The following is a 27,576-nucleotide window of genomic DNA, read 5'->3' as shown; positions in this document are numbered from 1 at the left end:
CAGGGACATGTACAGCGCAGTCCATTGAGATGCCGACCACTCGATCATCATTTGGATCGGGGGGATCCGTATACGATCTTGTCACGCTCAATCTGGGCGGCAAAGATTATCTCATGATCGTCGATACTGGCAGTCCCTACAGTGTTCTCGGATTGTTGCCCGAGTTCCCGTTCCAACCTTCCAGTGCGAGCGTCAATACATCGCTTTCTGTGAATATAGCCTACACGATCTCTACAGGCACCAAAATGCGCGGCTGGTTGATCAAAGACATATCGTACGGTGCGAATATCCATAGACCGTTCACCTCGTATATATTGGCAATCGATCAGCCGGCCAAAATCTACGGGCCAATGTGAGCGACCTGGCCGATAGCTGCAGCTTTGCTGAGCTTCAAGAGCAGGATGGATCCCGCCGTCGGTGTTTTTGGGCTCGCCACAGCGGCTGCCTTGGAAGATAAGCTACGACGCCGAGGCCTACGACCGCCAGCCGATCTGAAGCCTTTCGCAGTACTCGCGAACGAGCAAGGCAGCATCAGCGCAGCTGTCGTTACGATTGTACCGGGCAGAGCACTCATCTTCGGACCGCCTGCCTACGAGTATGCATTAGGCTCGCCGTCATGGCTCAAACGAATCGATGGCCTCGATGTAGGAGGTTGGGCTGCCGACATCCGAATACCTATGCTGCAAATTGATCAAATCCTGATCGATACCGGCACTCAGCACACAATGCTCGCGAACTTTGCAATCAAGATGTACATCTGGTACAATCCAGGCGCGTATCTCAACCAAAGTTCAGGACAGATCATCGTCAGACGTACGCCCAAGATGCTTCAGTTATTCGTGGGAACACGTATCATCAACGTCCCTGGCGAGCACCAGTTGGCGCCTTGCATACAGACTCCACGTGTGATGGAGCTGTGTACAGTCTTCAGAGTGAATTCTCTTGGCGATAATATGATTGGCAAGTACATGCTGCGCAATATGGTGCTCTATCTAGATTACACAAGTCAGTCGTTCGCCCATACGCTTACCCGATGCTCATCGACCGTTCGCAGATGACATGCTTGGCTTGGCGCCTTTGCGGCAGGATATTCCAGATGCATGACTGCATGCAATCACAGCACCTCGCTTTATGCATCCAGCGAAGCGATGAGATGCGCAAGCTAACAACCTCGAAAGTCCTTGCCTACGTCTTGCTGCTCCCCATTGGTGTCAGAGCATGTCATTCCGAACGAGCAACTGTTGAGAAGACTGCACAAACCTTCATCAGCTGGGCGTGATAAGCGGCAACAAGCTTCTCACGAGCCACCGTAGACCGAGGTGTGCAGATTGTCTACCCAGAACGTAAGGCCACCTTCGAGAGGGTGATAAATGACGAAGATTGACCAGCGCCATCTTCCTTTGTGTATGACTGTCGCCTGCTTGAGCGAGGGCTCCATTTTCTATGACAGACCTGGCTACAGACCATCGAAATTGCTCAGATGGCTATCATAGTCATTCGATGTATACGTGGCAGCTTTGTAGCCAACCCTATCGGTATTTACTGTTCGTGCCGCAGTCTAAACAGCGGCATCGCACTCAGAGAGAAGGCCACGACCAACCGACAATGCCGTCGAAATATTTGGTAGCGTCGTTCCAGACGAGACTGAAGTCGTACAAGGCAGGCTGTTTTGTGTTTGTGAGATCAGCAAGCAAGAGACAGCGAGTGTCCCCTCGCCAGCGCTTGGTCAGATCAAACTTTGCGGTCGAAGCTGACACGACTATGCACGAGGCGAGAGCTAGCAGTGTCGTACATATCAGCTGGGCGCGGCTGAGCATATCAGGCGGGGTAGATTGCTAGATGCTGCTGGTATGTATACAACGCTGTCTGGAAGACCGCGAGAAACTGAGCTCTACCTCGTAGCCCGACGGCTCTGACTCCATGTCTCAAATTGTACGACTTCGCAACCAGAACTCTCACGCAACTTTTGAGCGCGACAGGATTGCATTGAGATCAGCCAGGCCGCTGGTGAGCGGTGACTTTTCGCGCTGATTGCCAGATGTGTTCTTTGATTGTACGTTGAAGGCTAGCAAGGAACGAGGCGGTGGCTCGCCGGATCTCGTCAGATTAGTTGGCGCCGCCAGACTTGAAGTGCTGGGCTCGCCGTGTATCGGCAGTGCTGTTCCGCTCTCGCTCTCGTCTTATTTGTAGTCGAATTGTTTAGGAGCCCATCGGGCGGTCGAGGAGGGGAGGCACAAGGCAAAGCAGATGCGGACCTCTTTCACGTGCAGTGTTGGCCAGATACCTAGAAACCAACCGCTGCNCGCAANGTCCNNGGNCTGACATCTGCAATCCAGCGCAAGTGTTCGAGGACCGATAGCGGAGGCAGACCTGGGAACTCCTCTCCTAGCGAAATCTCACCGCCAGTGCCAACCCTAAATCGGCTCATAGATTTGCTAGGCAGAAGTGTATTCTACGGGTTAGAGGTAGGGCGAGCAGGCCGCTCGAGACAGTTGCCGATGAGCCAGCACCGGAGCTGGAAGCNACAAACNCTTGTAGTCGGGCNCGANNGAACGGCTGACGAGGCTGAGAAGGGCTGAGAGTATCGCCAGTTTGCTCGCCAGATTGTCGACAGAAGCTGTCAACAAGGCGAATCATCAGCACGATGACCCAGTCAGAGAAGCCCACACGAACCTCGGAAGTGTCTTTACCGAGCTGATAGATGTCGCCAGAGAGGTCGTGTGACCTCTGCGTCGGCACTGTGGTGACTGGCTGGCCTCGCTCGACAGTTTGTCGCCAAGTCTTGCGCGGGGGGAATTCGCACGACGGGCGCGCGTATTTGTGACAGAAAATCATTACGTAATATACACCCCACATGGATATCGCAACGCAAGTCTGGCAGCTGACAGGCCGGGCGACATCATTAGTAGCAGCCAGATCTATGCATTCGAGCCCTTTGATCGCAACGATACGTCGGCTACAATGACTTTGTGAGATACCTCTCAGGATCTAAGCCTCGTCAGCCTCCTCGTCTTGAGCCTGCAGAAAGCCATTAGTTCTGAGCGGTCTTAGGCGAGCAATCACTGACAGCACGCTCCAGTAGAGCTTGTCTCTGATCACGGAGCTTAGTCTGGAGTCGCAGATGCTGGCCGAGTGCCGTCTTACTGGCGTCTTCGCCGCGCAAAAAGCTTGCCACTTCCTCGCGGTTATTGGGCGCAAATTCAATAGATGCTCGCTTCGATTTGATCCATGCGCAATTAGATTCGACCTTCTCGATCAGAGCGCGTAGTCCGGCATTGAGCTTGGTGTTACTTGTGTTCTTTGCATGTCGTCTCATGACCATGATGACAGGTATCGATAGCTCTGGCAAGGCGATGGACAGCGATTGGGTTGCAAAGAACTCGAGCAGTAGGAAGACAATCTCCTCCGCGAGACCGTCAGCTTGCACGCGCGTCTTTTCATACTGCGTTGGCGTGCGGATGTAGTACTGCCAATCGAGCGGTTTGAGACTGCTCGCTTTGGCCTTGCGCGTAAAGTCGGGGCTATCGAGCGACTCGACCAAAATTGCCGCCAACGGGATGTAAGTGCCGCTCCGCTGCATGATCCGCAGCAAGCTTCGACAAAGGTGAAGGTGGAACGGACGATATCTCGTGTTGGGGGTCAGTCTGCCTCACATCAGCACAGCAATGAGCTGCTTCCAGTGGACTGACTTCATTGCTCCAAGCGAGATCTGCACGAGCGGGAATACAAGTTGGTGCAGAGAGCTCGCGCCTCGTGCAGGCTCTGTCGAGCTATCTGAGGCGGAAGCAAGCACAATGGACCAGAAGTCTATCGCATGTACCCATTGCCAGTTATAGACGGCAGCCGAAGCGTCCTGCGCGGCCATTAGCTGCCATCTGCTATCGCGACGGTCAAACAACCTTCTGCTTCAGCTTCATGCTGTTTCGTAACTGGATCGCGAGCTGGCGAATATAGCCAAAAGCAAGCTGATACGTCACTTCTGGCTTGAGCAGATACAGCTCGGATGCCGAATTCTTGAGCAGATTGATTGTAGGCAGAGTGAAAGCAGTCGTACGTCGGGCGACCGATAACAAGCTAACATATGTTCTCTGGAATGCGCTGATCAATAAGCGGTACATCGGCGATGCGCCGTCTACAGACCTTGAGAATATCGTCGAGCACGGCAGCATCACCGGCAAGTGCGAGCTTGCGAAGCACAATTATTGCAGCCAATTTTACGCGATCAGCAGACGGTCCCGACCAAAGGCTGACGAGTGCCTGGACGACGACCTTGAGCAGACGTGGGTACACTTATTGAGGGCGCTTACCTTGAGGTAGTCTTTGAGGACTTTGCGATTGCCAATAACATACGGAAGCAATTTAGCGCTTTCTGTGAGAGACAATCGAAGTAGATCTGGATCCGTGACTTGCTCGAGGAGCTGGACCAGAGAAGCAAAGTAAGATTTGACGATACGCTGCGCGGATGCATATTGTCTTGAGGTATTAGGAGTCTTACTATTAAGCACACGTGCATCAGCGCAACTGAGTCAGTGCACTAGCAGACCTACAAGCGTCCGTTGGGCAGCTCTCTATACGGCACGCGCTGAGCAAGCACGAGTGGCACGTAGCGTAACACAAGGTTGACCAATCTGTTGAAGCTGCTCGGCGTCTGAATGATATACTTTGCAGCAGTATTCCCGTCGGCATTTGCACCGCTAGCTGCTGCAGAGCGGAAAGCAAGCAGAGGTTCTCTGAGCGAATGCAGCGAATGCGACTGCGTTCATGTCAGACTAATCCGCTTCACAAGGCCTTGATGAGACATACCTGCAAAATTTGACGTGACCAAGACTGGATGAGTTCTTTGGTGACCACGATAGCATCAGGCATGACCGCCTTGTCTTTGCCTTTCTTCGTTTTAGGCTGCTCCATTGACGCTTGACTCGCGCGCTCTGCCTCGTCGTCCTCGTCGAATGCTAGCAATTCGCGATCGTTTTCGAGCAGATACTTGTAGAACTCTGGGTCTTTGGTCTTCAACGCTTCGAGATTGAGCTTGTGCGACTTTGCGTCGTCTGTGATGCTCATGTCAGTCGTGCCTTGTTCTTGCATTTGCGATGTGACATACCTTGCAAGTCGCTCAAGTCGTCGTCATTGACAGAGCCCGCGTCTGAGTCCTGCATCTGCTCAAAGCTTGTCAGCGATTGAGACTCGCGAGCATGAACTGCGGCTGCTTACCTGATCTGACAAGTCATCTGCTGCTTCTGGCTCGACAGCGTCACTGTAGCAACCTTGAGCTCCGTCTCAGCGTGGTAAAGACGGGCGCACTCGTCGTCCCCGAATCCAAGCTGGTCATCTGATCCGTCGTCATCGATCCGCATGGTCAGGTCATCTTGCGCTTCAGATTTTTCCAGCTTTCTGCTCTTGCGCGAGATGACTGAAGGCTTTTTTGCTTGCTTCCCTTGTATTTTCTGCTTGGCCGCACGATGCTTGTGACGGTCCTTGATGGTATCATTCAGATGGTTGCGCTTGAACTTGATCGTTCGCTTGCTGCTCTGACCGCCTGCCATAGCGCCGCAAGATCCCAAATTCCGGATGCAACCGACAGAAAAGAAAGAGCGCGATGTCAAAAAAAGTTGTGTCGACCGTGGTCTACTGTAGGGAGCTAGCTACACCCTGTCACACGCAGTACATACTCAACCAGACTATGCGATGTGACGCTGTGATCCATGCAAAAGTACGATGCAAAGACGTCATGGCATGAAAGTAATACTCTTGTGAATGCCGCCGCATTCCTGTATGAGCGGAAAGGGATTATGCACCTGGCATCCGTCTCGCCTTGAACTTTGGCCCTTTGATCTCATGCGTACGTACCGAATAGATACCATAAGGGCATACGGGCGGCAGATCAGCTCCAGCATGTATATTTGGTTGGCAGAACGAATAGACGTGAGGACTAAGCGATTCGATTTGGCGATTCTCAAGATGAATACGAAAGGGCCAGACGAGGGTCGCACGGCAGCAAGCGTATGCGAGAGGCGTCCAGCTCGTTTCTGGCTCTGCTCCACAGGGTCAGTATCGCTCGTTCACCGCCGGAGCATATAGCGCTCGCCCACTGCTGGGCTGCCTTCGATAACGACGACGATTCGCGCATAGTTCTTGTCCGCGTCTCTATTGACAAGTTGATCCTCCGTGACAACCTTTGTGATCAGATGGGTATTGCTCTTGCAGATCCCATGCATCAGTTCGCATGACGCGCTCGGCTGCTTGACATACACATTCCACGTGGTTTGGCCAGGCTATGGTCGGCGCGGCGATAGTGCAACGGACGCTCGCATCTGCAGCATAGAATTCACCAACTTTCGGACAGTCTGCCATTAGCGTCCAGACCATATAGTAGCTCTGCAGATCGCGCTTCGTGATGTCATGCAAAGGGGGCAAGGCGTATGTTTGTTCCGCAGTCTTTCCGTTGCCATTGTCATCGTAGAAGAGGTGCTCAAAATCGAACCACGAGAAGCCTGTCGTCTTGCCGGATGCGCCGAACGGGCTCGCAAGACACAAGCCGAGCGCTGAAGCATACGCGAGCGCTGGCAAGGGTCTCATGCCTACTGCGGTGAGGAGACGGGAGTGGTCGCAGCAAACGACCTGTCAGGAGCAAAACTGCCTGCGGCATGGCAACGGGGTAACATGAAGCAGCGCATCCGGTGATAGGATGCTGAAAGTGTTGTCGTGTCCGACGATCATCTTATCGACGGCACGAGCCGACTGATGCGGCGAGCAGACAATCTTTGCCCAATTTGACTTCTGAACTTTAATTCGCGACGATCTCTCGCCGGCTCTGGCGAGGCGCGAGCGGCGCAGCAGACAGAGGACGGCCACCGACTATTTCGCCTCGTCTTGGAGGCAGGACAACCTGCGAGACCCATAGTACCTTCCGGACCTCGATCAGCGCGCGACCATGGCAGAAAAGAGCGGCACCAGCGGTGTCGAAGGTTTCTCACGCGCGGGACCGCCTAGCAAAGCCGATATCAGTCTCGAAGAGGTTCTACAAGGCCAGAGGTGCGCTCGCACCGGCAGATGACTATGAGATCCTGCTCACGAGTCTCGCAGGTGCTCGCCCCTTTCGCTTGCCGAGTTCGAATCGTTTGCAAAACACCAGGTAGATCGATTCGGGTGTGAGATCTTGGCAAGCTGACACTCACATAACACTCAGGAACACTCACTGGAGAACGTGCAATTCTACTTTTGGCTCGAAAACTATCGCCAGAGATTCTTTGCTCAAGATGCGGCCATCCAGGCCAGCTGTCCAGCGCCTCCAATGGATTTCTACCGGCCAGCCTCTGTCCGTTATGCGCGATCAGTAGCGAGCAGCGTTCGTGAGCGCAAGAGGTTCTTCAACTCTGGCAAAGCCGGATGGTGGAGGCTCAGACCTAATATGACCGCAAAGACCGAACGCGTCCGCCAGCAGAGTCACGGGCCTACAGAAGCGGCGGCATTCATTAATTCGACTCTCATAGATGCCAGTCGACGCGAAGACCTCAGAGTAGAATCAGATACTGCATCACTGGACGAGAAGACGGCCTCAGACGCGATCGTAGCACCCGAAGAAGTACCGTATTGTGAGCCAGAGGCAGCCTCTTCCTTGTCAATGTCCAAAACGCGCACGGACCGCATGCTAGAGCGATACCATGTCGATCGGAAAGTCGGTCTGCCTTTCGCTAAAGAGGTCGGAGCCGTCGTGCACACGTTCTTTTTGCCGCATTCGTCGAAGGAACTCAACCTCGAATCGACTTCACGCGAAAAGATCTTGCATCTGCTGGCCTATAACTCTGAAACACGTCAGTGCGAGGGCACAACTCATCCTGATGTCTTCCTTGCGGCAGCAGACGCAGTCTGGACTATGATGGAGGATGTCACCCTCCCTAACTTCTTGCGGTTCGCCGAAACCAACACGAACGGACCGAAGAGCAAATTTTGGTATATCATTGGCGCCATCGATGTCGGCGTCGGCCTTCTCATCTCACTACTGCTCCTCTTTCTCACTCATGCGCGATGGTGGCGAATCTTTGGCTTTCCCTTCATCCTCTTTGGCTCCATGCAAATCTACTCGGCAGCTCTCAAATTCTGCAGCGTCGTCAACAGTCGGGGAGCGCGTCAGATGTACCCGTGGGAGCTCGAAGCGTCTCAAGACGACGTGCCGGCTCGTCTGGACTCGCCCAAGGTCGAAGGCACAGGAACCGTGCCTCAAGGCCCCACCTCTGCAGCTATTCACAACGTCGTCAGTCCCTGGGACGAGCCGTCGCCGGATCTGATTCACCAGTGTCCTTGGCTGGCTGAGTCCATCGCATCGCCGGTGGACGACTCCAGTCCAGCTTCTGCGATGCCTGGCAAACCACGTGCACGACGCGGCAGTAACGTAGGCTCAGGCTCCAAAGTGCCTGTCTTTGGCCCGGAAAAGGTTAGGCTGTTGCCTTGATTACGCTGCCACCCTTGCTCACAGGTCTATGCAAACAGGCGCTCGAGGATCCTTACGTGGCAGAACTGCACAGGCAGGTCATGAATCGTATCTATTGCGCTGGAGGTCTCGCTACCGCGGCCGTCGGCGCTGCACTGCTCGCTGTGCCCATGCAATGATTGTACACTCATCCGACCATCATCATATTGTCATCTTTATACACTTGTATATTGCACACTGGGGCCTCCAAGACTACGAGAGATTTGTGTAGCCTGGACATATCGTGACGCCGAAGCCGAGCCGGTCGTCATGTCACCAGACAGACGCGCCGCGCGAATAACAACTTTGTAGGGCCGCGCACGACGACGAGCCGGGTGTCAGGTCCGCATGGATGGCCAGCAGAGCTTTGTCGCCGGCGATCTTGACAGCTACAAGAGCATCATACAGGGCGTCAGACAGCGGCGCTCGCAATACTTTGACGATGCAGCAGCCAATTTGAGCCCATGCAGAAAGTCCTACGACAACTCTGCAGCCAGCAGCCCAGAACAGTCCAGATTCCGGCATGACCTCTCGTCAAAGCGTGCAAGCTGGGTTGAAGGCTTGGAACGAGACTTGGTACTTTCCGCCCAGGTTGGGCAAGCCCTCCTCACCGAGCAGCGAGAATTGCAAGAATCACTCCGACAGGCGCAAGCTGCCAAGGATCAGCTGACCGAGAAGCTTGCGCTACTGGAGCAACAGAATGCTGGCTTGGCTCAGGTGCGTATACGTCACCCAAGCAAACTCAGCATTGACCGTCCGCATGACAGCGACTGCAAGCAACCGTTGACGATCTTGACTCGGCAGAAATGGCAGCTCGTTCGACAGCCCTGACGCTGGCCGAAGAGAGGACGCGCAATGTGAAGCTACAAGCAGATAACGTCAAGCTTTCAGCGAACGAGAAGCGGCTGGCGGGTGCGCTCAGGGATGCTCAAGACATGCGACAAGAACTTGCCAACGAAACCAATCGAGCTGATGCAGCCGAGAGCAGAGCCAGACGAGCGCTCGAGCGTCTGGGTGATCTTTCCTCGCGATCAGCGGCTTCTCTGCCTCCGCAAGTCATAGCGCCGGCCAAGCGCGTCCGTAATGCAACTGTGCCAGTCAACAATGTAGGCCACCCTTGGCCATGCTGCATCGTCGCAAGTTCTCATATTCCTGTTAAGACACCAGATATGTCAGATCTCAGCACTTTCGTTGGAGAGCTTGCCAACGAGAACGAGCTGCTACGAGCTAGCGTTGCTGAGCTCAAGCTCCATCTGCGCGCTAAAGCCGACGATTCGCAATCTCAATCCTTGACTCTCGACGAGACTCATGGCAGCTTGTTGAGTCAGATCCTACCGCCTGATTCGCCGCCAGTTCGCGCCCGACCTTCGTATCAGCGAATGTCGCCTAAGCTTGCCCGTCGAAGATCCGCTCTCGAGATATGCAGCGCTGCGCCGGCAGAAATGACGTTGTTCCCTAGCGACGTGTCTACTTCAACCGAGCTGTCACAGAGCACGTCATCTGTGCGGCCTCCACCGCACGGACGGGCAAGTGCGATCAGCAAGAGCGAAGAATTGTCACGATCGAGCAGCTTCTCGGATCAAGAGACCGCCTGCGATCGTCAACACCTCCTCAATGGCAGAGATATGCGCACAGCCTCTCTGCCGCTGCTTACAGAGCACGTCAGCAAATTACTCGCTCGATTGCGGGTGGCGGATGTCGCATCACTGGAGCAAAGACTAGCGCGTCAGCACTTGCCCGGCGATGTCAGTCGACTTGCTGTCTCGACCATGCGCGACATTGTACGTGCGCAGGCCTGAAAATATCATGTCCCGCTCACATTTCGGGACAGCTCACTGAAATCGAAGGCCTCCGAGGCCACTTCCGCAGGGTCGTCGAGGGTGAGCAGGCCAGCTTGGCCGTACTTGACGAGCACGCTAGTCTCGTAGGTCGGCGTGACTTTGTCAATCTTGTCAAACTTCTGCGAGACACGCTTTTCGAGGTCTCGAGGTTACGGGCGCTGCTCAACCGAATCATCCTCGAACCCGCTTTGGCAAAGAAGCTCAAAGATCTCGACGTGTCATCTGCGGCAGAGGATGCGATAGCGCTATCGACGACCGAGCCAGCCTCATCTGGTGGCATGCTTGCACCCCTTGCTCGATATCTGCCTTACGTTGGTCTGTCAAGCGGACGAGAAGAGGACAAACCGCCACTTCGGAAGCAAGATAGCCATTCTCGCGTGCCTGTCAGACAGGCCAGCAAGCTTTCGTCTTGCGCTGCCGTTGCCTCTGCTACTGTCAACGTCGAATTTGGCGCAAAAGGCGAAAATGCGGTTGCTTCTGCTGGCGCAGATTACGACGTTCCTGCGAGCCTGAGTCAAGCTACGGCGCGCAAAGGCGACATCTTTGGCATTTTTGCAGGCGGACGCACACAGAATGAGATCAAAGGGGCTCTGCGAGCTCCGGTTGCTGTAGCGCGAGCGCCGTTGGCGCCCGTATCTGCCAACGTGCCGGCTAGGATTCTTCGCAGGCGAGGATTCTCTGACTCGTCCATCAGATCGACTTTTATGAGCGAAACTCCTGCGGATAAGCTGATGCTTTCGACTGCCTCTCGTCAGATGGCAGATGGGTTGAAAGCTGTCGAAGCGGCTGCTAAGCCTGCCACTCTGGGCGTTGGACCTTCGGGCGAAGCGGTGCGTCAACTGACGCGCATGAAGAGCTACTCCGACATGTCTGTCAAGCCAACGCTACCACGAGATGCTCCGCCACCCATGCCGACGCGTGCGATACCGATCGTTGCGAGTTCGGCCATCGACACAAATGTCGGCTTCCTGACCAGCCTCGCATCTTGGGCAGGCCAGAGTCCGACGGGCAAGCTAGACCACGAAGAAGGCAAGGCATTCGTCGCGCCCCAGGCAAGACGCACACGACACGCTATGGAATGAGATGTTCACATCGAGGCATGCAATCAGTCATCGACAAGATCCTTGCGCTTCTTCTTGTGCTTCTTGCTGCCCTTGCTTGAGACGGGCACGGCAAGGTCGGCGATTGTTGCATCGAGCTGGTTGTGACCCGCACGGCCGTCGGAAGGATGGTTGATCTGTGCGTCTTCTCTTGACATGATTGCTTTGGCAGGCGCAGGCTCGAAGGATACCGTCTCTTCTCGCAGCTCGGTCGCGGGTATGTCTTCATCAAGATGAAGTCTGCCAGCTCGTGTCTGGTTCTCATCGTCGTCATGTTCACGTTCCTCTGGCGGTTCGGCTGGATTCTGTAGCAACGAGCCTTTGATGGATATCATCAGATTTGCAAACGTGAGCCTGTCGTCAAGTAAGGCTAGAGTGAGCACCTTCTGGTGCAAATGAGTGCGAGCTACTGACCCAACGACGGTGAAGCTGAGATGGCCTGTCTGATCGCCTAATACCTCGTTTGTCTTCCTGTGTACCCACTGCCCTTGTTCGGAGTGCATCGTATCTTCGAGCGGTACCGTCGGATCAGGTCTGAGCAAGCCTGCATCGCCTTGCGAGTCTGATGTGGCCTCATAGTCTGCCGTCTCGAAGAGGACATGATCCTGCGAATTGTTGCGCTCTTTTCGCTTCCGTTTCTTCTCACGTGGGCGAGGTACAGCACGGTCGGGATCGTAGCGGTACGCTCGAAGATCGATATGCTGACGCGCTATACTCGCATTGAAGAGGTCATAAACGAGCAAGCTGATGTGACCTGGCGTAGAGTTGGTGATCCGGCCCTCTGTGCCTTTCGGTCAGCAAGGTGCGAGCATCTATGTGTGTCGCGTGCCTAGGCGAGTGAGCAACTCTGGCCGAAATACAAGGGCATCGACGTCGAATTGCAGGTCCAAGAAGCCAGTAGAGGGTACCATGGCTGCACGCGCATCTTTGTGTCGAACAGGCAGCTCGTATGACAGCAAGACTCCGCCCAGACTGGGTAGATATCTGTTCTCGAGAGCGGCTCAGGCGCTTTGTTCGCTCTGATGACTCCCTGACGAACCGCATGAGGTAGGAATCCAGCCATTGCCTGATCCCCTCGTCTGGATCGCCCATGAAGACAGGTGCGAGTGGGATGCGCATGCTAGCAACGATCCAATGCAGAGCCGAATGCGGAGGTACCTTGCTCACTTGCGAGCGGCCAGCGCGCTCTGTCGTTGTCTGTCGCGGTTCCTTGCTCTGTTCAGACTCTGCCGGACCCTGCACGTCATGTTTGCGCTCGTCAGACTGCCAGCGGCTCTGTGTAAGCTGATTGTCGACGAGTTTTGAGGAGTTTGCATCCGGCTTCAACTGACGCTCAGCTCGTCGCTTCTTCTTCAGATGAGCTGTCGACGTGCTCGCTACAGGCTGGTGGGGTTCCACCATCGCTGCAAGCCGAGCAGGTGCTGGTGACTGGCCGTCTCCAAAATTGTGAGCATCAAAAATTTGGCGACTTGCTCTCGACCTGTTGTTGGTGCTTCAGGGATGTCGAGGCCCGAGCATATTGCTCCGCCCGAAGTCGTGAGTGCAGCATCAACCTCTTGCGAGCATGTGCTCAGCGTGTGGCGTAGTTCTATGGCGACACAGAGGCAAGCAAGTATACGGACAAGTGCGCTCCTCACGCTCCATCCGTGCAAACCCTTGTGCTCACAGGTAGCGTGCACAGCTCTCGTATACAGTCTATCCAGGCAGAGATGGCCATCCGCTGTCTCGAGCTACTCGCGCTCCCTCAAGCTGCTCGAGCTACTCTCAAGAACGGGCGAGAGGACGACGGCAAAAGCGACAGTGAGGACGACGACGACGACGATGATGATGATGCCATGTCCAACAATGAGGCTGCACCACAAGCAGAGCCCTCCTTCCTGCTCGATATCGGCTGTGGATCCGGTCTCAGTGGCGAGATCATCACTGAACACGGTCATCAATGGGTGGGCATCGACATTGCTGCCAGCATGCTAGGCAAGCTGGACACTGTTGATGTACTTAAGCTGACACCGACAATGCTCCTGACAGAGGTAGCCATACAGCGCGATGTCGAGGGCGATCTCTTGCTGCAGGATATCGGTCAAGGCTTTGGCTTTCGCGCTGGCATCTTTGATGGCGCGGTCAGGCAAGTCCACTGTGTTGCAGTGTTGGCCATACTCGGCTGATCCGGCAATCTTGGCAGCGTATCGGTCTTGCAATGGCTCTGCAACGCAGACAAATCGCATCACTCGCCCGCACAGCGTCTGGCGACTTTCTTTACCACTCTCTTTGCATCTCTCCGTCGAGGCGCTCGCGCAGTCTTCCAGTTCTACCCCGAATCAGACGACCAGGTCACCTTCATGATGTCTATCGCTACTCGAGCTGGCTTCGGAGGCGGTCTCGTTGTTGACTACCCCAACTCCAAGAAAGCGAAGAAGTTCTATCTCGTTCTCTTCGCAGGGCAAGCCGACCTGTCAGGCCGGCCGTCCGCGCTGCCCGCAGCCCTTGGAACCGAATCAGATCCAACAAGGGTACAATATGAAGCGCATAGACAGGACAGTGCGCCGTCAAAGCGCAGAAAGGGCAAACGCGCAAAGGATACCGCGACCACTCAGAAGGAATGGATCGTCGCAAAGAAGGACAAGTACCGTCGCAAAGGCAAAGAGGGCATCCCGACGGATTCAAAGCGAGTCTGCCTAATCTCTAGTGCCTAGTCAACGCGCTGATGACTGTATCTGCAGATATACTGGCCGAAAACGAAAGATACGTTTCTAGACAGACGGTCTGCGCCTAGCAGAAGTCAAGAAATGCTCGTATGGCGCGTCTGCATCATTCGTTCGAGGCTTTCCGCCACCATCCACACGACGACTCGGGCGCTTCTCAGAGCTCAGGGCGGGACGCCGACAGGCCGAATGCCGCTCCTTGTCCTACGCGTGCGCTGCAGAAGCGATGCGTCAGAAGCCATGGACAGGCCATGACGCAAAGGTCTAGCCTGCTAATGAGTCGGTGATTGCCCGACCGCGCACTTAGCTCATCGTCGTGACATGCAAGCTGCTAAGGATTCGGACGCGTCCTGACGCGATTTTCGACGCGACTCCCACATGTCTCTTTCCCATCTCGTCGAATAAGGTTGGTCGAGCTGCACGAAAATCCCGTTCATACCCTTCTGTCCGAGCTGCCGACATCCCGCTGTAAAGATTGTCAGGGCCCGTTTGCTAATCAGAACACGTCTCGTTATATGCTGCTCTACGAGAGGGAGGCGCGTTAGCGCGCGCCATCGAACGATGCGCCCGCTCTATAAGATCCTTGACTTCAATCTGCTCATCGCAGGAGCATCGAGGCGTGGCAAGGGCAGATCCAATACGATGGTCGTGGCAGCAAGACACCATGATCACCTGGTCAGCTCGCCACAGACTCCTCTCGACATTCTCAAATGGCGAGGTACGTCAAAGAATTCATATCTCTCTGCTTCCACTCTCCTGGCTCCCAGTCCTCCGGAACCTTGCTGCGGATCCGAGCATCCCTTGCTGATCCCAACTTTTGCCTGCTCACAGAGTCTTACTCGGCTCATCACGTTCGCACGCCCAGTCGTTCGCGGTGTCGCACACAGACATACGAACCTCCATCCCCCGTCGACTCGTGCGATCTCAACATCTGTTTCTCGGCGGACCACAGACCTTGCACAGGTCGCTCGCTTTATACCTCGCCGCCATGTGAGAGAACTTCGTCTCGAGGCAGGACATTAGACTGTACTCCCATCGCCAGCTGTAGCAGTACGGCATCGCCTCAGAGCGAGCATCTAGACGCGTCTTTCACCCGCGAATCCAACGAGGTCGTACGACGCGCTGGTAGACGACTGGACACGCACGCGACAACGGACTTGTGCCTGCCACTCTCGGCTGTTCTGCTTCGCCAGCACGATCTCAAGCTGGGCTCGGCTGCAAGTGACGCGGTCGAAGAAATTTCGCAGCTCGTGCCAGAAGCCACCCTTACGCTGATCGTTCCTGTGCTCAAGGGACTCTTCATCAATCGTCCACTTCGTACAATTGCCTACGTCCTGACTTGGCTAGCCGGGCGCTGGATGAGCACGATATATACCCAGCCTTCCTCTGACGACGTAGCTACGCCTGGCACGACCAAGCCTATGCTACAAGCTCGCGTCCGCGCCATCGCAGCCCTGGTGGCCGCCCTTTCGCAAGGCTGGCAACTACAGCAACGCGCCATTCTCATCAGCCACGTTGCTTCGACCGTTCTGTACGCTTATCAGGGCGGCATGGAAGACTACACGCGCACGATCAGCAAGACATTGTCCGCACAGGAGCTCTACTTGCTGCTTGCCCAGACGCAGAGGCTTGGCGGCGAAACCAAGTCAACAGAGGGCGGCATCACTTCACCCACTCGCTCACGTCCACGCATGCGAGTTCATACCGCAATCGCCAAGTCGCTAGAAAATCACTTGCTCGCCCGACTTGACGACAAAAAGGCTATAGTCGAAGAGCTCAGACAGCCAGCCTATCCCACGCCGCCCTGCGCCGACAACCCGCATGCTCACTCACGCAATCGATCCGAGAACAGCGCCTTCGCGGCCTCCTTGCTACCTGCAAGCCAACTCATGCAATCCGTCATCGGCCTCGGCCTAGAATCATCCGACGACGACAGAGACGTCGCCCCAGCTCCACTGCAATGTCCCGGCTCACCTAGACCAGCTCATAAGAGACGATTCGAAGAATTCACCCTCATCGGATCTCCACTTGCTGATCGAAGATCGCACAAGCGATTGCGCACGCCGCATTCGATTTAGCGCAGCACACACATCAATTCCCACGCTACACAACACTACTCACGTCTGCATACTACACCACCATGTCACGGTCGCCAGAAACGCTACTCACGATACCCTACTAGCTCTCCGTGAGCCTCACACGGTCAAGGCGTTTGCGCTTCTCCCACTTGCTCTGCTTTCTCGACGTCCCGAGACTCTCTAGCTCTGTACGGGCTCTAATGGCTGTTTGACTAGACTTGTAGCGACATTGAAAATACTTTGTCTCTGTCTTGACAAGCTGCCATCGTTGATGTCGAGTGACGACGAATGAGTTCGCTTACACTAACACCGACACATCGTCTACGCGACGCGCGCAAAGTTCACGGGCCACGATCTTGTCGGCTTGTCGCCATGGAGTCAGAAGCCTTCCACGTCCGGACACTGTTCTACCAAGGTAAGCTGCGCTCTGCGTGTCGACTGCGTCAGCTTGAACATGATCAGGGAGCTACACGTCCTGCGTTCAAACGGCAGAAGCCGCGCCATCCGCATCAAGCAAGTACTATGCTGCTCGAGCGCTCATTGCTCTCGGCCAGCCTCAGAAAGCCCATGTGATGCTTCAGGGCGACTCGTCGGCTTCTGCCAAAGCTATCAAGACGCTCGCGGGCTACACGGGCAAACGCATAGACGGTGCAACAGCTATTGCTACCCTTGAGGAACTCGTCGACAGCTCAGATCCAGAGAGCGAATGTCTTTGTCGAGCTATCTCGGGCACCCTCCTTAGTGCCGAGGGCGAGACGAACGAGGCTCTCATTGTTCTAGCAGCGGGTGCAGATGCCAAAGATCAAGAATGGTGAGTGCTCAGCGCTCGATCTGACTTGCTGGACTGACGGGAGGGCTAGCATTGCACTTCAAGTACAGATCCTACTCCATATGGACCGTGTCGATCTTGCACGCAAAGTCTACGAAGCTAGCAAGCTTTGGGCGGAAGACTCGCTGCTCATCCAACTCTGCGAGGCCTGGATAGGCCTGCGCACCGGCGGCGAAGCCAATCAAGCTGCATATTACGTGTACGATGAGATCGCACAGCTACCTTCGGCCAACAACGTAGCTGTACTGAACGGCAAAGCCATCGCGCAGGCCGCGATGGGTCATCTGCCCGAAGCAGAGTCCGGTCTCATCGAGGCGACTCAGCTCGACGCGCGACATGGCACTACTATAGCCAACACGGCAGCGCTGGCAGCCTTAGCAGGAAGAGCTGCCGCATCTGACGAAGCCTTTGCACAGCTGGCAAGCGTTGCACCCCAGCATCCGCTCGTCATTGACCTTGCGCACAAGTCGGCGCTTTTCGATGAGTATGCGTCGCGATATAGTGTGGCTGCTTGAGCAATGCATAGGCATGACAACAACATTTACAGCTCATCAACGAGATCTCTTGCTGTCATAACTGCAGACTGAAGGATGCTGGATTGCTCTGCGTTGAGCAGGCCGTCAGTGAGGATGAAATTGACAGCGCCAAAGGCGTGCTGTTGCGTCTGTGGGGTGGCCTGCACGAATACGCCTGGCACTGCGCCACGTTTGGGGTGCTGTCCATTGAAAAGCGGATGCAGACTCGCAGACATCTCTGCCATCGCTGCTCTCCCGAACGGTCGGCAGTCTTGCGTCGCAGCAATATCACGCAAGAAGGCAGCAACGCACTGCAATGAGCATCAGCGACCGTATTGTTGCGTTTGCGGGGGCACATGCCTCCGTAGCGTTCTTGCGAGATGGCCCGAGCTGAAAGATGAAGCGTGGCAATGTGCACAGCCATTTGTGCAAATCAGGTTGTAGTTCTTCCGATTGCACGTCGAATCGACCTCGGTATGAAGGCCACAGGCTGGTTCTACAGAGCATGCTGATGAATTGGAACAGGTAAGAGGACTCTTCGGTCGTAGCTTTGGCCCGGGCAAAGCGATCGAGCAAAGCACGGAAGATCAGTTGTCGGTCTACTTCGGGCGTCGTAGGAGCATCGAGGATTGTCCAGATGATGGGCAGGATAGCCAGAAGACTGTCGCTCGTCAGCTTAGGGGTATCGCCGCCCAGAATGTCGGCTTCTTGCAGTGCAGTGAGCAGGTAGTCTCTTACACTCTGTTGCATGACAGCGAGACTGTTCATCGCCTTGCTTGTTTTGTGAGTTGCGACCTCGGAAGGTAAAGCGAGGGAAGCAAGCGAGACGAGCTCGCAGTAGGCGAGATTGGTATCCTGGCAAAACTGTCTTATCTTACTGCCATCGTGCGCAGATCGACTTGCTTCGTCAGGTATGGGAAGATGCCCAGACATGCGCTGTAGCATCTCTATCAGGCCGGATCGTAGCCTTGCAACGTCCTTGCTGTCTCGCTCGGCGTCGAATGTAGCAGGATCGGTCAGTCGGACCAAAGCACTCCTGTACAGATCCCTCGCTATCTTCGCGAGTGCATGTATCATCTCTGCAGCCATCAACGGCGCGACAGGACCGGGTGCTTGCATGAAGGCCGTGGGCGCATAGTCAAGGTAGGCAGAAACGAGCGTAGGCTGCAGACTAGCAATGAGCTGGGCGGGCTCGGATTGCTGTCTTGCTATGCCCGCTTCCGTCAATGCAAGTATCTCTGCGTCTATGCCGAACAAGTCTTGAGCGGCAGCAGTAGCTTGGCTCGCAAGCAAATCGTATGACCTTGGCACTACTTTCGCCCGCGCCAGGGATCGCTCGAAAGCAGCAAAGGCGCGTGGCGAAGAGAAGGCACGGGCGAGGTACCATGATGGTATTCGCTTGACTGCAGCCTCGTCCCGAGAGGTTCTCGGATGTAAAGCGCAGTCGAGAAAGGTAGCTAGGCCTTTGAAGACGACGAGCTTGGAGGCGGGCGACAGAGAGAGGGCCATGCCAGATCCACTGACGCCCATCGTCATGGAGGATGAAGCCGAGATTTGTAGTAGAGAGAGATACGCGTCGACGTATCGCTGCCCTTGTGCGGCAGCAAGGCCGTCATTCTGTGCGTCAGAGGCTACAGCGACTCGCCCATCCTTTGCCCAGCCGGCTGTGATCATATCGGGCGTGTGTTCGAGCATGATATCAACAAGTCTGATGCCATCCAGTCTTATCTCTGGAAAAATATTTGACAGAACCGATGATAAATGAAGATTCAGCATGGAATGATAGGGTGACAAGTAAGTCTGTCTGGCGCTATGAGCAGCATTCTGATCAAGAACAGCAAGCTGACCCTATCTATTCTGGCCAGATGGAAGCGGTAGAAGCTCTGCAGTGCTCTGCGGACTTGAAAGTCTGTATCGTCGCCCAGGCGTATCGTAGCTGAAATGACAGGACCCAGGGAGCTCTGAGCAAGATGCGGATGGAGCGTGAAGAGCTCTTGCAGCCCGAGCAGCGCATCTGCACAGCCTTTAGCCACACGAACATCTGGACACAGCCAAGTACTTGCCTTTCCGTGTGGAGGCGTTGTGGTGGGTCAGACTGGCGAGCAAGTCGGCGAGCGTTTGTCGTCGCTTGTTCGTCGTCGCTTCGCCTTCCTTGGCACTGGATCCAAGACTTTGATGGCTGACATTAATTGCTACGCTTTGCGCTTGAGTGTATCGAACTCACGAGCCCGTGCGGACTCACCTCGAGCTGTGAATGCGGTCGAGGTGGCATTGGCAGATTTGAGAGGACCTTTGCCGAGTTTGAGCTTGGCTTTCTGTCAATCGCACCCAAATCAGTCAGGACGAGCAAATTCATCAAACGTAGATAGCTTGCAGTGAAGTCTGCCTTCTTCTCCTTCTTCTTCTTCGTCGCTTTAGCCATTGCTCTGTCGAAGTGAGCTATTTGATAGATGGTCGCGTCAGATGACTCTCACATCAGTGCCCCTCGTGCTCGACAGGCAAATTCTGCTGACGCTGGTTTTCCATTGCTGAGAAGCCCTCGGCAGGATGGGCAAAAGCCAAAAGAAGACCGGCAAGGGCCGTCTGGATAAGTGGTACAAGCTAGCAAAGCAAGTCTTCTGCATCGCTCCAAAAACAAAGTCTGAGTTGTCGGCCAATTCCACAGAGAGCAAGGCTACCGGGCTCGTTCGGCATTCAAGCTAATTCAGATCAACAAGAAGTACCAGTTCCTCGAGTCTGCACGATGCTGTATCGATCTCTGTGCTGCCCCGGGTGGCTGGCTTCAGGTAGCCTCGAAAGCCATGCCGCCTAACAGCGTCATCGTCGGCATCGACCTTGTTGCCATCAAGCCCATCGCTCGCTGTGTCACCATCGCAGAGGACATCACCACCGATGCTTGTAGGAGAGCGATAAGGGCAGAGGTCAAAGACTGGAAAGCAGATGTGTCAGTAGGGCGCGGCCATCAGTGACTTGCGCTCATATTGGCGCACAACGGTAACAGCGTGCTACACGACGGAGCGCCCAACGTGGGCACAGCATGGATTCAGGATGCTTTCACACAGGCAGAGCTCGTCCTTGCTTCTCTCAAGCTCGCCACTGAGTTTCTCGCACCGGGCGGTGAGCATTGCCCCAAAGCTCAGCTGTGATCCCTCGCTGATGCTTGCGGGTAAGGTACATTCGTCACAAAGGTGTTCAGATCGAGCGACTACAATTCACTCATGTTCGTCTTCAATCAGCTGTTCAAGCGGGTCGAAGCGACAAAACCACCCTCTTCGCGTAATGTCTCAGCAGAGATTTTTGTCGTCTGCCAGGGTTTCCTCGCACCGCGCAAGATCGATCCCCGCTTTCTCGATGCCAAATCGGTCTTCTCAGATCTCGACATGATGGCAGCTACGTCTGCCAAGTCTGCAGGCGAGGACACAGAAGCAGAGGGAGGAAAGCCGAGGAAGATCAACAAACTTACTCCCAACGCACTCAACGTGTTCCACCCCGAAAAGAAAAGACGTAATCGAGAAGGATATGCAGATGGAGATTACACGCTGCATCACACGACGCCCGCAAACGAGTACATCACAACGCGGGATCCTATCGACTTGCTTGCGCGCACGAACAAGATCTCTTTCGAGTCGACCGAAGAGCTTGAGCTGCTCAAGAATGCAGAGACCACAGAAGACATCAGGGTGTCTTGTGAGGATCTCAAAGTGCTCGGCAAGCGGGAGTTCAAGCAACTGCTCAAATGGCGCAGCAAGATTCGACTACAGCGCGGCCTCGACGTCAAGCACGTTCCAGCACCCGAAGAGACTGCTGTTGAGGTCGAGCCACTGAATGAAGAAGAGGAGCTCGAGCAGGAAGTTGACAGGCTCAAGACGGAGGAAGCGAACAGGAAGCGGCGCGATAGGCGGAGACTGAACGAGAAGAAAGCGAGAGATCTGCAGCGTATGCAGCTGCATATGACCACACCCGCCGATATCGGTCTAGAGCGACAAGATGGCATGGACAATATCTTTGAGCTTTCTGCTATCGATGGTCGGTCGAACCGCATAGGTCAGACGGGTTTCGACAGCGATGACGAAGAGAGCCTACGTCCATCGAAGCCAAAGCAGATCATACCTCATGTTGAGGACGAATCGGACGAAGACGAAGACATCAGCGATGAGGAAGAGCTTCGCATCCGTCAAGCCGAACGAGATCTTGATCGGCAGTATGATTCGTACCAGAACAGGAAGCTCGAGAAGGACTCTCGCTACCAAGTCAAAGAGGCGAGGAAGAAGCGCGATGCCGAAGAAGGCGTCTGGGGCGGTATAGAAGATGCGGCACAATCTTCAGAGGACGAGATGACCCTTGGCGCAGCCTCGCAAAAGCGAGCGAGGCAGCTCGATTCGGACGATGAAGAGGTGGACGAATCTGATGTAGAGGGCGATGTGGATGCAGAAGCAGAGGCCATCATGGCTTCTCGTGGTCATGTGCGTAGCAAGGAGGGCAAGCTCATCCAATCGCTCGTCAATAAGAAAGCTGGCACTGCTGAGACGAAAGCGCGCGCGGCCGATCTCTGGTTCGACCAGCCTGCTTTTAGGGATATACAAGGTCTCGACGCCCTCATGGGCCTAGAGGATGCTTCTCCTTCCGTTCCGAGCTCTGCCGACGAAGGAAAAGAGGAGGACGAAGAAGTAGACATGCTGCCCGATATCGAGGATCGAGAGGATTCGGACGAGAGCGGGTTTGAAGAGGTCGCAATGGACGCCGACCCTGACGAGTGGCTCAAAGCGGGCGAGGAAGAGGAGGAACGGAAGCGCGAAAGGATCGAGCGTGAGTTGCCCAGCTCTATCGCGGCGTCAGAGTCATCTGACATGATGAACAGGTCTGGGACTGACGACGGTGGAGGCTGTCAGTATAGCACAACGACTGGTCAATCGCGAAGTGACAAAGGATGAACTGCTCGACGAAGGCTTTACGCGACATGCCTTCAATGATAAGGATGGGCTGCCTTCTTGGTTCCTAGACGACGAGATGAAGCACTTTCGACACAACATTCCTGTGACCAAGGAAGCTTCGGACGCTCTCAAGGAGAAGGTGAGAGCGCTGAATGCACGACCGATCAAGAAGATCGCCGAGGCGAAAGCGAGGAAGAAGATGCGTACGCTCAGACGATTGGAGAAGGCGCAGAAGAAGGCAGACACGGTCAATGAGACTGATGACATTACCGAGAAGGAGAAGGCGGCTAGTATTGCTAAGATCCTGGCCAAGAGCGGCGGGAACAAGCCTGCCAAGCGGAGAGAGATCAAGGTCGTGGTGGCCAAAGGTGCCAATCGCGGTCAAAAGGGTCGTCCGAAAGGTGTCAAGGGTCGCTATAAAGTCAGTATTCTGCTTCTGAATCTCAGAAAGAGCCTATGCTGAACGGCGTCGTGCAGATGGTTGATCCTCGAGGCAAGAAAGAGATTCGTGCAGAGAAGAGGATCGCACGAAGGGATGCAGGCAAGAAGCCAAAATCGAGTCGGCATCACTAGACGGAGTAGTGCTTGGGGTTTGCTCTCTGCTTGTTGTCAAGTTGCAATCAATTGTACAACGTCCATTGGGTCCCCGTCACTGGCCTGCAGCATTCCTCTGCTCCTCTAACCTCTTGACGATGAACAACGAAGAGTCCAAGAAGCGGTCAACGCAGCTGTTCGTCGTTGGCTCTCGTGAGCATCGCATCAAAGGTGCAGGGTGAACGTCAGACTGACTTGACGAGGCATTGTTCCTCTTTGCTAGAGAAGCGATTGCTCGGTGTGCCTGTGATGCACTTTGTCCAGCACATGTCTGTCCGAGTCCGATCTCGTCAGACACCCGTGCTAGATCAGTGGACAGCCGCCACGAGGTGACAGACCATTGAAGGTGTGTATGGACTGCTGCACTCTTGCCTGTGCCTGCTGCTGCTCTATGAAGGACTGCAGCTCCCTCTGGGTGGCCTCATCGAACTCCTTGGCTGCTGCCATTCTTCGCCGCTCAGCTTCACAAAATTGCGAGCCAAGTCGTGCGCAATCGTGATCGAGAGAGGAAAGTGGAAGCGACGATGCTGACTTGCAGAGCCTGTCTGCTGGCAGGCAGGAGCCCAGCAGTACGCTCTTCAGTCGGCCGATCAGGCAGCAGGAGGAAGATCAGCAGCGGTGTAGCAGCCATCGATGCAGACTCGCTCCCTGACCGATTTGAGCTCCTCGATGATGATCAGGTCGAATGGCTCAACAGGGCAGAGCTCGCTCGGCCCACCATCAGGAGATCTGCACAGGCCAAGTATGGTTCTGCACAGTCTGGCCAGATCGACCTGCCCCTGCCTCTCCAGCAAGCTGTAACGCAACTCGTCCAAGGCAAACCGCTTCGGCTCTTGCAGAGCTGTCAGCTTACTGACCTCTTCTGGCGGGTGTTGCAGAGAGCGACAGGCCATTGCTGCGTCAGGATGCATTGAAGCTCTATGCTCGCATGGGCGAGAGCAGCAGACAGGGCCAACAAGATCGCAAGAAAGGCAGACTGCCTCGCGATCAGAGATCTCCTGCCAGTGTCAGGGACCAGCGCACGAAGATGGTCTACGACCATCGCTCTGCACTCGCCTATGCTGCCGGCGTCATGCCCTCCGTCTATGCTGCTACCCAGTCCGTTCTGCAGGAGACGCGAAAGAGACTAGAGGCTAGCGCGAGCCAGGCCGGCTGGCGTCCAGGTCGGATCATCGATTTTGGCAGCGGTACTGCAAGCACGGCATGGTGCGTGGTGCTTTCGACTGGTTCGTCAAACAGCCGATTGAAGATGGCTACCTACAGGGCTGCAAACGCGGTATGGCCAGAGCACAAGATAGCCTATACCGCCCTGGACGCGTCTCCATCGATGACCCATACCGCCGCAAAACTTCTTGCATACTTACCAGACGAGCATCTAGATCGCAGCTTCCACACTACCCGTATCCCGACATCAGATTCGTCATCGATCACGCAGAACGCGATAGGTGAAGATGCCCAACACACTCTGGCGATCTCAGCTTTCGCACTCGACGAGTTGGGCTCCACAAGTGACAGGAGAGACTGCATCCGTGCAATGTGGGAATCGGGCGCACAGGTCATCGTCCTCATCGAGCGTGGGACTGCAAAGGGTTTCATGCATATCGCCAAAGCAAGAGAGCAGCTCCTCAATCTCGGCAGACGACGACCGGATGAGCAACCTCTGGGCGCTGATGATCCTGTCGAATCGGATGCGGACGTACTCCACATTGGCGGTAATACGCTCGTGGCTGATGATGCAAAGGTACCGGACGGATCTGCTCTTCAGGCAGAGGGCAGCTACGTCGTCGCACCTTGTCCACACGACGGCGAATGTCCACTCCATCGCGAGAAGGACATTTGCCACTTCTCTCAGCGAGGTCAGTCTGCGAGTCGTCAGTCGAGATATGGCTCACGCAATATTTGACCGGTAGTGTCGAGACCTAGCTACCTGAGAAGAACAAAGCACGCTCGTGTAGGAGAGGAAGACAGCAAATTCTCCTACGTCGTCATCCGCCGCGGGCCTCGCCCTAGCCACGCAATTTCTGAAGCTAGACAGGCTACAACTCGCGAGGAAGATGTCCAGCTAAGTCAGAGAGAGCGTCACGATGCAATGGCCTGGCCGAGACTGCTCTATCCGCCCATGAAGCGATCGGGACATGTGATCATGGACGTCTGCTCGTCATCCGGACACATCGAACGAATGATCATTGCCAAGTCTGCCGGTCGACAGGCATACTACGATGCCAGGAAGAGCTCGTGGGGTGATGCTTTCCCACACGCTTCGCGCACGCCGCCCGTCGTGAAGTCTTTCGACGGTGCCAAGCGGCTTCACGACTTTGCCATCCGAGCGACTGGCTCGGGAGCGGACTGGCTTGCAGGCGGAGGTGAGAACGAGGTGGCCGATGATCGGCAGACGCTCAGACAGGTCGATGCTGTTGTGCCCTAACGGATGTGCTCATGTTGCTTGAAGATCGCACTCGTGAAAGGCGCCAGGTCGTCTTCCTCGAGACAGTCAGGTCTGTCTTCTGCGCTCAGTTGCGCTGGGGAGCACGGAGAAGATGCTGACCCTCTGGGTGCAAAGATCTTGATATGTCGCACATGAGTGTCTTTGCCGTTGAGATGATTGGCCAGTATCGCAAGCTGGATGTAGTGCGCACGGATCACACCCCTGCTGGCCTAGCAAGAATGAGCAAACGCTTCTGGCTGCTCGACGACTCTGGCTAGCCTTTCCGGGTCTGCGTCTGCACTGTCTTGGTCCTCTTCGTCGTCCTCTTCGCCCATGATCAGGTGTGACCAGCCTCTCGGCCTCTCTAGCTCGACCACTTTGATCTGGCTCGCCATGAGCATCTTCATGTCAGCACCCAGACTAGCTGGATCTCACTTCTTGCAAGTCGCCAGAGAACGAGCCGGCGCGTATCGCGATACGGTGGGGCGTGTACGAGTCGTCTGTATTGACATCTACAAAGAGCGAGACTTGCTGTCCAGCCCGCAAAGCGATCAGTTTGGACGCAATCATGCAGCTGAGCCGCGGCGACGGACAGTGATGGGCATACGCCGTCTGAACTGGATATTGATCAGATGAGGCTGAGGGCCCTCGCTCCTTTTACTCGTTCCTTGAGCGCGTACGACGAAGGAGCCGTGTGGACGTACTGCCACAGTGTCTCGACGGAAGGATCGAGTAGCTGCTGGACGCCATAGCCGGGTTTGGCAGATGACACTGACCACTGCGCGAACCGGCCGACATCTCTCTTGTGGCGCAAGTCTGCGGGCAAGTCAATGAATGCTGTTGGCCTGCCCGAAAGGAGGAAGAGACCATCGACGCTTCGTGGATCGGACACATCGCTGCTAGGCCGAACAGAGATCTCCAGTGTCATGACTTGGCCATCGTCATCCATCGCCGGATGTGTAGCTGCGCCGCCCTAGCCTGGCTTCGATAGCTCCAGCCGACGCGCGTTCTCTTGCTCAGGAAGAGAGCAGCTGCCCCCTTCTACGAGCTCCACGACACGGCCAAGCATGCTCAGACCGGCTGCTAGAGCAGCTCATCGACTTGTCGGCGAGATCGGCGCCGCTCGTCCGCTCAGTACGAGACCGCCCACAAGCGTCCAGTACGGCAAAGATGAAGGAATCACCTTGCTCACCCTCGACCGAGCGGAAACACGCAACGCCATCTCGAGAATGATGCTAGACGGACTGCGCGAGCACTTGCACACGATCCGCTTTGACGGGCAAGCCTATGCCTGGTACCCGTCGTGCTAGGCTCATGTTCCAGCAGGCGAACACGCGTGCTGATCCTCAACTCGGCCGTTCCCTATACGTTCTGCAGCGGCGCAGACCTCAAAGAGCGTCGCACGATGACACAGACCCAAGTCAATCAGTTTCTCTTCGATCTACGCGCGGCCTTGACCGCGCTGGAGGATCTACCGATGCCGACGCTGGCAGCCATCGAGGGCCCTGCTCTCGGTGGCGGCTTGGAACTCGCGCTTGCTTGCGATCTACGCGTTGCATCTGCTTCAGTGAGCAAGATCGGATTGCCAGAGACGAGCAGAGCCATCATACCAGGAGCGGGGGGCACGCAGCGATTGGCGAGGTTGGTAGGCTTGGCCAGGGCGAAAGACCTCATCTTCACGTCGAGACTGCTCAGTGCTCAAGAAGCACTCCGCGTGGGGATCGTCGACCGAGTGAGCGCGCATGATCAGACAGCAACAGAGAAAGCGGTAGAGATGGCGAAGGAGATGACGCCGAATGGACCGATCGCGCTCGGTGCTGCCAAGATGGCAATCACACGCGGGACCTCAATGAGCATGCAAGCTTGTCGAACAACTCTTGGCATGGCTAGGCTGATGCTTCGTCTTGACAGGGAAGCAGGACTCGACTTTGAGCGAGAATGTTACAATCGCTGCCTGGCGAGCCAGGACCGACGCGAGGGGTTGGCCGCTTTTGCAGAGAAACGAAAACCGCAGTACAAGGGCGAATGAGTGCAGTCAGTCAGATGTCTGTGTTTGTATGTAAGCTGCAGGATGTGTTGACAACAACAAGCTGT

At 55.4% G+C, this 27,576-nt stretch overlaps 15 protein-coding genes across 15 annotated transcripts; 9 read left to right on the top strand and 6 right to left on the bottom strand.

Moving 5' to 3' along the window:
• Positions 1-29: 29 nt before the first annotated feature.
• L969DRAFT_92184 (uncharacterized protein) lies at positions 30-1,104 on the top strand (the record flags this gene model as incomplete). The annotated part of the gene is made up of 3 exons (XM_014715854.1): positions 30-352; positions 401-1,005; positions 1,055-1,104. 3 exons carry the CDS (start codon positions 30-32, stop codon positions 1,102-1,104), a joined length of 978 nt encoding a protein of 325 aa, XP_014571340.1.
• A 312-nt stretch (positions 1,105-1,416) lies between these two features.
• On the bottom strand, positions 1,417-1,977 carry L969DRAFT_84638 (uncharacterized protein). Its single transcript, XM_014715853.1, has 2 exons — positions 1,903-1,977; positions 1,417-1,848 (listed from the first exon to the last, which is right to left on the bottom strand). Exon 2 carries the CDS (start codon positions 1,815-1,817, stop codon positions 1,578-1,580), a length of 240 nt encoding a protein of 79 aa, XP_014571339.1. The 5' UTR covers positions 1,818-1,848; positions 1,903-1,977; the 3' UTR covers positions 1,417-1,577.
• Positions 1,978-2,988: 1,011 nt separating this feature from the next.
• L969DRAFT_92183 (uncharacterized protein) lies at positions 2,989-6,576 on the bottom strand (the record flags this gene model as incomplete). The annotated part of the gene is made up of 15 exons (XM_014715852.1): positions 2,989-3,018; positions 3,068-3,644; positions 3,690-3,853; positions 3,900-4,088; positions 4,141-4,257; positions 4,308-4,494; positions 4,548-4,753; positions 4,804-5,048; positions 5,102-5,156; positions 5,212-5,254; positions 5,302-5,536; positions 5,747-5,795; positions 5,848-6,032; positions 6,086-6,197; positions 6,250-6,576. 15 exons carry the CDS (start codon positions 6,574-6,576, stop codon positions 2,989-2,991), a joined length of 2,721 nt encoding a protein of 906 aa, XP_014571338.1.
• Positions 6,577-6,931: 355 nt separating this feature from the next.
• Positions 6,932-8,607, top strand: L969DRAFT_92182 (uncharacterized protein; the record flags this gene model as incomplete). The annotated part of the gene is made up of 4 exons (XM_014715851.1): positions 6,932-7,032; positions 7,084-7,132; positions 7,187-8,431; positions 8,488-8,607. 4 exons carry the CDS (start codon positions 6,932-6,934, stop codon positions 8,605-8,607), a joined length of 1,515 nt encoding a protein of 504 aa, XP_014571337.1.
• A 208-nt stretch (positions 8,608-8,815) lies between these two features.
• L969DRAFT_42752 (uncharacterized protein) lies at positions 8,816-11,390 on the top strand (the record flags this gene model as incomplete). Its single annotated transcript, XM_014715847.1, has 4 exons — positions 8,816-9,184; positions 9,235-9,573; positions 9,628-10,248; positions 10,299-11,390. 4 exons carry the CDS (start codon positions 8,816-8,818, stop codon positions 11,388-11,390), a joined length of 2,421 nt encoding a protein of 806 aa, XP_014571333.1.
• Positions 11,391-11,413: 23 nt separating this feature from the next.
• On the bottom strand, positions 11,414-12,809 carry L969DRAFT_92180 (uncharacterized protein; the record flags this gene model as incomplete). The annotated part of the gene is made up of 4 exons (XM_014715850.1): positions 11,414-11,762; positions 11,823-12,189; positions 12,238-12,392; positions 12,448-12,809. 4 exons carry the CDS (start codon positions 12,807-12,809, stop codon positions 11,414-11,416), a joined length of 1,233 nt encoding a protein of 410 aa, XP_014571336.1.
• A 99-nt stretch (positions 12,810-12,908) lies between these two features.
• L969DRAFT_42953 (uncharacterized protein) lies at positions 12,909-14,101 on the top strand (the record flags this gene model as incomplete). The annotated part of the gene is made up of 4 exons (XM_014715849.1): positions 12,909-12,944; positions 12,995-13,032; positions 13,090-13,554; positions 13,591-14,101. 4 exons carry the CDS (start codon positions 12,909-12,911, stop codon positions 14,099-14,101), a joined length of 1,050 nt encoding a protein of 349 aa, XP_014571335.1.
• A 101-nt stretch (positions 14,102-14,202) lies between these two features.
• Positions 14,203-16,372, top strand: L969DRAFT_92178 (uncharacterized protein; the record flags this gene model as incomplete). The annotated part of the gene is made up of 4 exons (XM_014715848.1): positions 14,203-14,393; positions 14,641-14,828; positions 14,942-16,050; positions 16,094-16,372. The coding sequence occupies 4 exons, from the start codon at positions 14,203-14,205 to the stop codon at positions 16,370-16,372; spliced, it is 1,767 nt and encodes a 588-aa protein (XP_014571334.1).
• Positions 16,373-16,521: 149 nt separating this feature from the next.
• On the top strand, positions 16,522-17,638 carry L969DRAFT_84628 (uncharacterized protein). Its single transcript, XM_014715846.1, has 3 exons — positions 16,522-16,603; positions 16,651-16,999; positions 17,049-17,638. Exons 1-3 carry the CDS (start codon positions 16,561-16,563, stop codon positions 17,530-17,532), a joined length of 876 nt encoding a protein of 291 aa, XP_014571332.1. The 5' UTR covers positions 16,522-16,560; the 3' UTR covers positions 17,533-17,638.
• Positions 17,559-19,954, bottom strand: L969DRAFT_92176 (uncharacterized protein; the record flags this gene model as incomplete). Its single annotated transcript, XM_014715845.1, has 6 exons — positions 17,559-17,843; positions 17,893-19,332; positions 19,380-19,546; positions 19,596-19,724; positions 19,775-19,847; positions 19,907-19,954. The coding sequence occupies 6 exons, from the start codon at positions 19,952-19,954 to the stop codon at positions 17,559-17,561; spliced, it is 2,142 nt and encodes a 713-aa protein (XP_014571331.1).
• Positions 19,955-20,024: 70 nt separating this feature from the next.
• On the top strand, positions 20,025-23,191 carry L969DRAFT_21613 (uncharacterized protein). Its single transcript, XM_014714963.1, has 6 exons — positions 20,025-20,141; positions 20,198-20,476; positions 20,534-20,649; positions 20,704-22,338; positions 22,391-22,884; positions 22,941-23,191. The coding sequence occupies exons 1-6, from the start codon at positions 20,080-20,082 to the stop codon at positions 23,034-23,036; spliced, it is 2,682 nt and encodes an 893-aa protein (XP_014570449.1). The 5' UTR covers positions 20,025-20,079; the 3' UTR covers positions 23,037-23,191.
• On the bottom strand, positions 23,113-23,504 carry L969DRAFT_44268 (uncharacterized protein; the record flags this gene model as incomplete). The annotated part of the gene is made up of 3 exons (XM_014715844.1): positions 23,113-23,191; positions 23,253-23,328; positions 23,396-23,504. 3 exons carry the CDS (start codon positions 23,502-23,504, stop codon positions 23,113-23,115), a joined length of 264 nt encoding a protein of 87 aa, XP_014571330.1.
• L969DRAFT_84622 (uncharacterized protein) lies at positions 23,329-25,816 on the top strand. Its single transcript, XM_014715843.1, has 6 exons — positions 23,329-23,873; positions 23,936-24,263; positions 24,321-24,913; positions 24,968-25,554; positions 25,603-25,706; positions 25,764-25,816. The coding sequence occupies exons 1-4, from the start codon at positions 23,582-23,584 to the stop codon at positions 25,480-25,482; spliced, it is 1,728 nt and encodes a 575-aa protein (XP_014571329.1). The 5' UTR covers positions 23,329-23,581; the 3' UTR covers positions 25,483-25,554; positions 25,603-25,706; positions 25,764-25,816.
• On the bottom strand, positions 25,220-26,659 carry L969DRAFT_167660 (uncharacterized protein). Its single transcript, XM_014715841.1, has 7 exons — positions 26,350-26,659; positions 26,187-26,298; positions 26,076-26,136; positions 25,918-26,013; positions 25,762-25,865; positions 25,603-25,704; positions 25,220-25,554 (listed from the first exon to the last, which is right to left on the bottom strand). Exons 1-7 carry the CDS (start codon positions 26,429-26,431, stop codon positions 25,479-25,481), a joined length of 633 nt encoding a protein of 210 aa, XP_014571327.1. The 5' UTR covers positions 26,432-26,659; the 3' UTR covers positions 25,220-25,478.
• Positions 26,550-27,511, top strand: L969DRAFT_92172 (uncharacterized protein; the record flags this gene model as incomplete). The annotated part of the gene is made up of 3 exons (XM_014715840.1): positions 26,550-26,761; positions 26,809-27,339; positions 27,394-27,511. The coding sequence occupies 3 exons, from the start codon at positions 26,550-26,552 to the stop codon at positions 27,509-27,511; spliced, it is 861 nt and encodes a 286-aa protein (XP_014571326.1).
• Positions 27,512-27,576: the final 65 nt, after the last annotated feature.

This window comes from Mixia osmundae (genome assembly GCF_000708205.1).
Source record: "Mixia osmundae IAM 14324 unplaced genomic scaffold scaffold_1, whole genome shotgun sequence".
NCBI classification, from domain to species: domain Eukaryota; kingdom Fungi; phylum Basidiomycota; class Mixiomycetes; order Mixiales; family Mixiaceae; genus Mixia; species Mixia osmundae.
The sequence above is the reverse complement of the archived record's forward strand: the minus strand, read 5'-3'. Positions and strand labels throughout refer to the sequence as shown.